Genomic DNA, 11,344 nt, shown 5'->3' with positions numbered 1-11,344 from the left:
CCCTATCCATTGCCCATGGTGTTTCCGGTGGATTGAGTGACATGGTGTATAACGCCTGTTCGATGTCGGTCGGGGCGTATCCAGTAGCAAAAGAATGATTTGGTCTCGGACCCAGAATACCTGGTGATTGATTTCCTGTCGGTCTAGGAGTCGTCGGGTACGGGCAGGGAGGTTGAGTTTGCCACTGAGCGGCTTGCATGGAGTTTCCCCATGCCGGTTGGAATATCCACTGTCCAGGTACATTCTGATAAGTGTTAGGAGCATAGTGCTGCCCACGGCCTGAGTAGGTACGGCCACCGCGACCCCGACCACGGGTTCTGCCGCGACCTCATCTCCGTTCTGATTGGCTGTCCGAGTTTCTATTTTCTGTGCGGGTCAGAGAGGGGTCAGGTTTAGTGGTTGTGGTGTGGAGGGCGGTGCCGGCGATTTGGGAAGCATGGAGAGATATGTTTGCCTTCCGGTCGATCGAGATGGTGCCATAGATCCATTGGAGAACTATGGCATCAAGTCTATCCCAAAGGTCATCGGGGGGTTTGTTAGTATCGGCGGTAGAGGATTCTGGTTGGGTTGTATTTTTCGGCAGCAGGTGGTCGTAAACTTGATAGGCTCGGCATTTGATTTTAAAGAGGGTTGACCAGGATGTGTATTGCCCGGAGGTGTTGTCAAGGGTGATTGGAATGAGGTGCTCGATATTAGAGACCGTAACGGCCGGGTGAAGTTTGGAATCCAAAGGGAAGAGAGGTGCAGGATCGTTGAGTGAAGGAGAAGATGAGTGTGGTGGATCGCCGAAATTAGGAGAGGCCGGCGGTCTTTGAGGAGGGGGGGGGGGGTTGTGATACCATAAAGGAATATGAACCCTTGCCTCTTTCATTAACATAATAGCCCTATATATACAAGGAGAGAATCCCTCTATTTTGGGGATAAAATCACATCCAATATACATTCAAATTAACTAGATAAACATTATATTTAACGCATGCTCTATTAATAATACCAGCTCGGTTAAGAGTTCATCAGGTCGATATTTCTTTAACTCCGATACACGTCAAAGTAAAAGTAAAAAGGTGAAGTAAAATACACGAGTATTATATATTACGTAACAACTTGGTTTTTCGTTTATTATTACAATAATAATAGAAGAAAATAAAGACTCGTATAAATATAGTGAAAATAAAAAGAATTGTGACCTTGAGGTGAGGTCATAAACAGTTCTATAGGATACTAATTTTTCAAGCAGTGCTTACATAGCACCACAAGAATAAATTACACAAACCAAAATGAATTATAACTTAAGCTAGACAACATGTCTAAACTCCACCTTCAAATGGTGGCCGTGTGCGGTGGCCTGTTGCATTAAAGAGGCCGCGTGTGGCGGCCGGCTGCCCTCCCACATAGCCGTGCATTCTTCGGGATCGGGAACTCGTCTCTGATGGACCCCGAGTTTGTGTAAACACGTAGGTAAAATTGTTCACCGAGGTATTGACGGGCCCAGTATTCCGTCCTCACGTTCCACATTCCCACGTTATCGAGCGCGACGTAAATCGCTGACCATGATTTTGGGTATACCTATAATGTGTATTTAAAAGTTAGTTTTTAAACGTATCAGAGCCAAGCTTCTCGTGAGCTTCTCGAGCCTTAATAAAAGCTTGTTAAAACTTAAAAAAGCACAAGTTGTGCTCGGGCCTAAGTAAAAGATTGTTTAATAAATGAGACCGAGATTCACTTATCAAGGTGACTGACAAGCATAGAAGAGCCTATTATTATTAAATATATAATTTTATAACTAGTATAATTATAGAATAATGCTGATAAAAGTAACTAAATAATATATAATAATGTTATATATAAAAATAATAATCAAAATATGTATAAAAATAATTATAAGTATATAAAGTAATAAAACTACTCATGAGCCGAGCTCGAGCCTTGACTGGCTAGGGGCTTGGCTCGTTTACCTAACTACCTAAGCTTGACCCATTTGTAAGTAAACAGGTTGAAACTGTCACCTCTTAAACAGAACTAAAATGAAACGAAGAACAAACCTGAATGGTGCTGCGTGCAACACCGTCCCGAAGGTTGTAACCGTTCCTGCTTGCTTGAGTCCATTGTCCGCCATCCATTCTGCATTTTTAATAAATAAAACCACAATAACTTAAAAGCATGTAACATAATAATAATAATAATAATAATAATAATAATAATAATAATAATAATAAATCACTTTCAAAATGTAACATAAAACATGTACTGACCCGACAACGAAGAACTGGTAGCCATCAATGTGATAACTGAGAACAATGTCGGATGGGTTCTCAAACACAATTTCAACATAAGCTCTGAAATCCGCGCCCAAAACTGACGTGTCTTGATAAAGACCGCCACCAGTTGGTCTATCGGATATGCTTCCAACACGAAAAACGCCTCCAATGTTGAAGTAATCAGCAAGCTTGAGGGGAGTGTCAGCGGGCTTGAAAGAAACACTGTTGATCCCGTACCGTTGCTTGCCATCAACTTGGCCCGAAGAACTTTGGAGGATGATGGTTCGGCTTGTGTTGATCATGCCATAATGGTATGAACCTTGCGGGTTCGGTCTAGGCCCACTTGCTGTAAGATTGGTCCTGTAATAATACTACATATGTTACATGAAAGAATCAATTTTATGTACTGGGCCTCTAGGACCAAGCCTAACACTGGGCTTTTCAATATTAGGATTATTTCAACTTTTGGTCCGGGCCCGGTGTTATTGGGCCTAAGACTAGCTTTTGACCCGGGCCCATTGACTATTTATGAAAGTTCAGTTCGTTCACAAGCTTAAAGATTACATTATAAAGATTACGTTAGGCTGTTCACGAGCCGAGCCGAAACGAGCGAGGCTTGCTCGTTGCTTGGCTCGTTTACAACCGAACCAAACCGAACGGCTGAAATTCGAACCGAGCGAAAACCGAAACGAGCATTTTTCAATCGAACATCGAGTGATTTCGAACATTATTTATTTCTTTTTCACTTTAAAATATTCAATAAAAAACAAGTTTGAAGGTTGTAAATTATATATTTTATAAATAAATTAGTAGTTTTTAGACAAACGTGTAATGGATTATAAATTTTAATTAAAAGTAAGTTTGACGTGAAATAAAATGATCATGTAAACAAATTTTAGTATTCTAAAAAATTGAAGCGAACAAATAAAACTATAAAATTGATGGAATAAGAAAATTTTAAAGGGGTTAAAAAAATTGTAAGCTTATATTTATGTGTTTTGTCTATATATATATATATAGTTCATATAAAATTATATATAAAATAAATTAAAAATATTCGAGCCGAACCGAACCAAGCAGACCTTTGCTCGTTGCTTGGCTTGTTTGCAAACCGAACCGAGCAGAGCGGCTCGTTTACAATCGAGCGAAAAAACGAGCAAGCATTTTCCGAGCGAGCGTTGAGCGAGTTCGAGCGACGAGCGGTTTAGACGGTTTGGGCCTAGGACCAGCTTTTGACTCGGGCCCATTGACTATTTATGAAAGTTCAGTTCGTTAACAAGCTTAAAGATTACATTATATGGTCGTACGGATATAAAAAAAAAACAGACCTGATGGATCGGGCCTGGTTAAGGGACCAATCGACTTGAATGGTGGGCCCACCAGGGATTGGGCCGGATACTCGTCCAGCTGAGTTGGCATAGTGAAGGACACCGGTTGTTGTGAGGATAGGAGTTGTGAACCTAGATGATACAACAATATAGTAGTCTTGACCGGGTTGGTCAGCTGTGAATAGTACAGAATAAGATTGTCCACAGTGAACGTCTAACGAAGAATATGTTTGTTGGACCGTATGTGTTCCTTCCACTTCTACTAATTTCATTTTGTGGTTTTGAATGCGGAAGTTGAGTGAGTTTTGTAATCCCACGTTCGATATTCTTAGCCTGTACGTTTTTCCTGTTTACCGAACGAAAATAAAAACATTATGTCGAAATATATTCTTATTAAAAACAAAAAACATGGTACTTAGGTTCCTTGTTGAATGATAACTTTATAAAAAGATGTTTAAGCAAAGACTTAAATGGTTAAATGCATTTTATGAGCTTAGAGTATTTGACATTTTCTTACTACTGTAAAATTTAGTTTTTAAAATTACAAAAAAATGATGTTAAATTTTTGGTTTCCATTGTCAATATAAACATAGATATTACATCAATATAGCAATTGTGGTTAAAAATAAATAATTACTCAAGTTTTACTACTAACCTGTTTGACCCATCTTTCACAACCGACCCACCTCATGATATTAAGTATGAGCGGGTTAAGGTTGATGTTTTTTACAAAATACAAATATAGGTGAGGTTCAATGCAGACCCGACACGATTAAGATATTTACCTTGTTCAACATTGAAAGAGGCGCCGCCTGGTCCACGCCCATTAATGAGAATACCATCAGGGAAAGGTATTTTATGACCTCCATCTAGAACTCTTCTCAAGGTCTGCAACAATTTAAATCAAACCTATAAATTTAATGAATTTTCACTGGATCTTTAAATCAAACATTTGTTTTTTTTAATCTATGTGTTTTTTAAATAAAAAATAGTTGAAATGCAATGTATATATTTATTACTATAATAAAAAGAATATGAATACATTTCGTTTATAGATCCTACACATATGTAAGTCACATGTAGGTTATATTAACTACATTGTGCATGCATAATATTACATCCTCAAAACAAATAAGAACGAATTATTTTGATGGTTTTTTTTTGTACGTAACATACACATTTGTATTGAGAAGTACAAATAAATATATGTACCATTAAAAGGTAAATTTTACGAGTAGGTTACGAGTAGATTGTCCACAGTGAACGTCTAACGAAGTACAAATAAGAACGAATTTAGTGTTCTGTAATGAACTTGATCCTAAAGTTGCTTACAACTAAAAGGTAAATTTTACGAGTAGGTTACTTTAAAAATGCAAGTGTTAAAAGTGTAATACTTAAAATTTGCCGATAAGTTTTTTATGTTATCTATGTATCCGTCACTCTATTAATCGTTTAAATCTCCGAACTTTTGAAAAATGACACCGATGTAGAGATCCCGGTTCGTGACCATGGATACTTGTATCTAGCACATTTAAAACGATGTTATGCAAAATTGAGATGGTAGATCCCGGTTCGTGACCATGGATACTTGTATCTAGCACATTTAAAACTATGTTATGCAAAATTGAGATGGTGCAATCAATCATAAACCGGCCTACCGACATTAAATGTAGAGAAAAAAAAAACAAAAACAAAAAAACAAAAAAAGGAAGACAAAAGTGAGTGTGTGGGCCTGGGCTTTGAGTAGGCAGTAAGCTAAAACTGCACATGGATCAAATAAGGTTCCACTAATAAGGCCATCCTATTGACAAGTGAGTAGGCCCAACTTTATACCATTATTGACACTAAACAACCCATGTGAATATACAAATGTGAGTGTTATTCTTTTTATCAATTTCTTTCCCATATTGACATTTAAACATGACAACTTGTTATATGCCAGAACATCATATAAATGCTTAAGTTTTATGTAGCAACCATTTATAACAAATCATCATTTGAGATTGACGTCGAATACTTATTATCATGTGCGGGTTGGGAATGTCGCACTCGACCGTTTTTGGAGGAAGTTAAACGAAAAAAAAAAACTTTATCTTGTAACAAAAATAAAAATTCGAAACCTGTTGGCCCATCGACTGCTTCGCTGTTTGCTGGGGGTACATTTAGTGTATCATTTATAATGAATCATCAAATGATGGGATAATGGTTTATTCGGATCAGATTTTTCGAATTTGAAAATTTTAAGACCCTATCCAAAATCCAATCCGATTAGAGATGCTTCTTTCCGATACGAATCTATCATAACTCAATTCGGATTGGATTCGAATAGATCCACATGATTCGAATTAAACCGAATAACAATTGACCCTAATATTTGGTTGTTTACTTTTTCCTATTTTTTGTTTCCTCACATTTTACGAGTAAATTCAAAGTTCAAACTTCAAAAAATATTCTTAATAAATCCTACTAACCAAAGTTGTTACATGCTTATTCGGGTTAGACAGGTATCTGAATAATCTGTTTTTTTTTAAGTTTCATATATGAACTCAAACCAAAAATCCGAACAAGGATTGGGATCGGTTTTTTCAGTGTCGATTCGAATTTTGGATTTCTTGAGCACCCCAGCTCAAGTTGGAATGTTGGACCCCATTATTTTTAAATAGAAAAGGTTGTCAAATAAATAAATAAGATAATAAATCGGCCCTAGCATCAACTACTTCACTATTGCTAGGAGTGCATTTAGTGTAATAATTTTCAGATGCCTTTAAAAGAAATTTAGGTGGGGCCATAGGCCAGAGTTTTTTATATCATTAAATTATAGCAGTGGGGCCCAGTGTTTGTCATTTTGCCCAAACAAGATCGCAATAAAGTGACGGCGAACCAGCTGTAGTAGGCCACTCTATTCAACCCAAAAAGCGACAATGTTTTAACCTCAACCTAATCAGTAATCACTATCAAATTTTATTGTTTTAAAATTTTGTTTTAGTCATACGTTGTAAGTATCTTTTTTTTTTGAACGGCCAACTAAGTAACGCTGGGTATCCCGTATGCGGCCCCCATTGGCTAAAGGTAGCCCGAGCCGGCCACTAGTCCGGATGGACGGAGCCCCTAGCGGTCCACCTGTTGAGGGATTCACCGGATAAAACCCGACCCCCACGCCCGCCAAACGGCACGACAGCGAGGAGCCGGTAAATCCGGGTGAGATCAGGACTCGAACCATGGCAAGCCAGGGTCATCCTTCATATCTCCCATATAAGTTGGTGGTAGTGAGGTTTGATCCCCATACCTCTCACTTGTAAAGTGAGTGCTCTACCATTGAGCCACAATCAACTTATATATACGTTGTAAGTATCTATTTAAAAAGTAAATTGTTGTTTTCGCCCATATGATTCATGTCTCACTGTTCACTTAGCTTAAATTGAAATTTCAGGACAGCTTAGCCTCTGCTGGTTAATTTTGTTAACGGTTTTGACCCATACGGCTATAAATAACAAATTTCCTTTATTTTTTTCTATTATTCTTTTTATCACTTTTAATTTATAGATTTGACTAATATTATAGTAATTAATTAACCATCTTATTTATTTTATTAATGTATATATATTTATATTACGCTTTTTTATTTAATTGATTTATTTTTGTTTGTTTGAATTAGTTAGATTTCGTTAAAATTTTATTAATTAATTAATCAACCCTTTTTTTATAAAGACATACTTTTACACTTTTGTATAGTTTATTTATTTTTGTTTGTTTGATTAAGCTATTTACTTTTATCATTTAACAATTGTTATAATCTTTTTATATTACTTTTAAATAAAAATCATGCCTTCATTACTTATAATCCTAGATCCGAAACCAACAAAGTTACAGATCATATTCTCTTATAATGTTAATGTAGACACTTTGTTTCAAAAAATTAAATTAACTCAAGATCATATTAATCAACTATAGTCTATACGTGGTATATAAGTGGTTATTTTTCAAGGTCAACTAAATATTATACTTAGTATTAGATCAATAATTACCATTTTTAAAACAAAGATAAATAAAGTAAAACTAATAAAAAATAGTTTTTTGTTAGGTTTTTGAGTAAATTGACCAATAAATGAATAACTAAAAATCACGCCTCATAAATGAATACGTAAGTCTACCAAAGTTGACTCGATCACAACTCAATAATGCAATAACTTTGTAACCGTGACCACCTCGATTCGTTCGGTGCCATATTAAATTATTTGTGACATAAAATAAATAAAGCCATAGTTTAACTTCACTATTAATAGATACCTAAATTAGTACATCTATATGTTTGCCATATTAACTTTTGCATGTGTTAACTTCTGATTAATAAATATTTTAACTTAGAAGTTAAAACAATAAACATTACTTACCGTGTGGTTAGCTTTGTACCAATCTCCTATAAGAACGGTATAATCTCCGGCGGGTTCATCAAAAGGTACGGGGATTCTGGGACGGCTTAGGATTCGGATGCCGCCAAAACCACCGGCGGCTTTGTGGAATGCTAACGAAGGAAAATAGTAAAAGCTTCCGATCTGATCTTTCACTTGGAGAATGTATGTGAAGTTTTTACCCGGTGGAATTGGGCATGTTGTGCCATAAACTCCGTCTTCGAATGAATTCCTTCTTTGTTGAATTCCATTCCTACATTTTAATGTTTTTGTTTACAAACTAAGATTTGTTACATATATGATATAGAAGGTTACTTACATCGTTACATTCACTAAATAAAAGGTAAAGGTAAATATTATAATAATATGTATACCTAAAAGGCTAAAACAACATGAAAAATAAAGTAGTTATGCATTGGTGTATTAACTTTAACGTTGAACAAATAACTTTATATACACGTATATATATATATATATAAAATATGATCTCTAATACTAACAAATACTGTCCGTTTTATCCATAAAAAACTTATTAATAGTTGTGACATCAACGATCTAATATTACTTTTCGCTCAAACACATTTAAGCGTTATGTTCTCCTTTAAGACATAGGAGATGCGTTCAAAACACATTGATGATGTGTTATTAAAATGGACTATTGTGTGTTTCAAAGTAAGACAACTTGTTACTATAACTTGTTTCTTTTTTTTTTCTCTTTCAAGAGACATTGTCACATAAATTTTAAATATTTATTTTTACAGAGTACATATTAAATAGGGAATAATAATAATTAGTTGGCAATAATTAGTTATTTTAATTTACAAAAAATGAGGAAACATATAACTTCAAAGGAAATTTACATCTTGTTTTTTTATACAAAATTGCTAATTTCACGTGTAAGTAGACCTGCTACAAGCCTACAAGTACTATTTTTGTGTTACTTGTGGCTTAAAATTAAAACTAGTTTCATATCTTATTCAAATTCAAATTCAAATTCAAAATCTAATTAACACATTTTAAACATGAATCCAAACACATCACTCTCAAATAAAGTGTTCATACTTAATAACCACTCAAATCCAAACTGAACCAGATGCAACTTCAATCTCTGAATAAATTGTTACTATTCATATTTCAAAACAATTAAATTATAAGTAAATGATTTGTGATTAGTGATAATTACCAGGAAATTAAAAAAGGCTCGGGTGAGCTGTTGTAGACGTTGATAATGAGATTATCGTTGGTAACCGAATGAATATCCGGTCCAGGAAACTGCCCGTTGATTAAAATCCCCTGTAATCACATGCAGTGTTAGAAAAAAGGCTCGTTTTAACTTATCAGAGCTCAAGCTCAACTCGTGGGCCGTTTTTTCAAACTCAGGTTTGGTTCGTATATTATGTATTAATTAATTTTGAGAAGAACCTTAAATGTGTCTAACCTCGACTCGAGCTCATGCAGTCCCTTAAATGAGCCAATGCTCGACTTGTTTCAAGACCTTTTTCTAAAGATCGAGTGACTTGTTTTTCCAAGCTCGGACTCGGCTCATTGGGATTATTAATTAATTGATTAATTAAATTATATACATTTTTATTTAACAATTTTTAAATATTTTGAGAAAATCCCTTAATTAATCCTAAACTCAGCTCGAGCAGTACCTTAAATGAGCCAAAGCTCGCCAATGCAATTAGAAACTAAGAAAATAAAACTTAAAAATACTAAGCTTGAGCTGAGAAAAGCAACTCGAGCTTTATATTGATTTGATCATGAACAGATCTCGAGCATCTCACATTCTCATCTCGAGATCTGTTCATGATCAATGCAACAAGGTAAAACCCGACCTGTTGACGGACTCCAAGAGGATAAATATCACCATAAGTCACATTCCATGTGAAGAATCTGTACGGGTCTTCAGCTCCGGCAATGGTAACGATAACCGCCACAAAAGCAATGCAAACCGCCACGCTTGGGGGCATTATTATTAATATTTAATATTATTATTCATGTTCCGGTTGGTGGAAAGTAGAAGAAATGAAATAGGAAAGTGTGGAGAGAATGTGGGTAGAGGTGTAAACTTTTAAAGTGCGGTACAGAGTGAGGTGTGTGTAAGTTTGCCGACTGATGGATGGATGGATGGATGGATGGTTTTGAGAGGGAAAATATTTATTTATTAAAATTAAAATAATTGTTTTCACATGTAATGTATGCATGTGGTCGTTATCTTGTGTTTTTTTTCGGTGGATTTGTTTTTCTTCCAAATTTTACTTATTTAAGGGTTAATTATATCAAATAAAGCATTTGGCATTCTGTTATGACTGTATCGGGTGATGATTAAGGTTTAATATCTTTATTGTGTCTCAGCTTTGAAACTTGATTTAAAAGAGTTTTCTATAATTATAAGTTTCCTCTTTAATAATGTTCATGAAAGCTAACGTCAACACCTTTATTCTTAGTAGTGTTCATGCAAAAAATTATATGAAATTATTATTATTATTATATTGTTTATGGTTTAGTTAACAATTGTAACGCGTGATTACAAGGGTTATAAATAATTAGAAAAAAGGTTATGAGAATAATATCCTTTTTGAGATATATTATTGTCGAGTTTTGTGTCAAGTGGACTAACAGATTTAACGTTTCAGCAGAAATGTTTTGTAATGTGCAATTGTCCAAACATAGGCACATAGCTCATTTTTTAGGAAATAAAATAAATTAGTGAAAAGTAGATGCGTGGAAACGTTTATTACAATAAACATAAAAGCAATAAAAATATACATTTAAAAACAATTAACATAAATTAGTTGTATAATATAATTTTATATGCTTTATGACTATACAATCATAGTTGTTAATTCCCTTGTTTTTTTATCGATTATATCATTTATTCATTTATATAGATCAACTTTTAACCTACTAATTGTTGGAATGTCATAATATAAAATCCTGCAAGCCGAAAAATGTTAATAAAACTAGAATGGTCAAAGAAAATCTTTTTTCTTACAATTCATACTAAAAAATAGTAGGTAACTTGAACTTAAGATGTCACGGGACATGAATATATACATTAAAATAACATGTCACCTCAGAAAATATAACTTATAGATTGACACAATTACACAAAAATCTGTTATGAAATAAAACACTTTGTGAGCATACTAATAAAATAGTTTTTTTACGTCTGATTATACAATTACACATAAAAAATATATACATTGTTAAACTATTATTAAGTGATGACGTTTCTATATTACGGTATTACGGCTACTAACTCCACCACCATTAAAAATGATTATTTGCATACAACAAATATATTTGAATAGGTCTTTTAGTGTTTGAAAGTAAAGTTAAAACA

At 34.4% G+C, this 11,344-nt stretch overlaps 1 protein-coding gene across 1 annotated transcript; it reads right to left on the bottom strand.

The window, feature by feature from the left end:
• Window positions 1-1,051: 1,051 nt before the first annotated feature.
• LOC143533899 (L-ascorbate oxidase homolog) lies at window positions 1,052-10,119 on the bottom strand. Its single transcript, XM_077028529.1, has 8 exons — window positions 9,834-10,119; window positions 9,179-9,288; window positions 7,978-8,248; window positions 4,372-4,474; window positions 3,587-3,932; window positions 2,253-2,618; window positions 2,043-2,121; window positions 1,052-1,566 (listed from the first exon to the last, which is right to left on the bottom strand). Exons 1-8 carry the CDS (start codon window positions 9,966-9,968, stop codon window positions 1,354-1,356), a joined length of 1,623 nt encoding a protein of 540 aa, XP_076884644.1. The 5' UTR covers window positions 9,969-10,119; the 3' UTR covers window positions 1,052-1,353.
• Window positions 10,120-11,344: the final 1,225 nt, after the last annotated feature.

The sequence above is a fragment of the Bidens hawaiensis genome, unplaced genomic scaffold, assembly GCF_021521415.1.
Source record: "Bidens hawaiensis isolate Kalapana, Puna unplaced genomic scaffold, B.hawaiensis_p1.1 tig00009951_1, whole genome shotgun sequence".
NCBI lineage: Eukaryota > Viridiplantae > Streptophyta > Magnoliopsida > Asterales > Asteraceae > Bidens > Bidens hawaiensis.
This window is presented reverse-complemented; position numbering and strand designations above follow the sequence as displayed.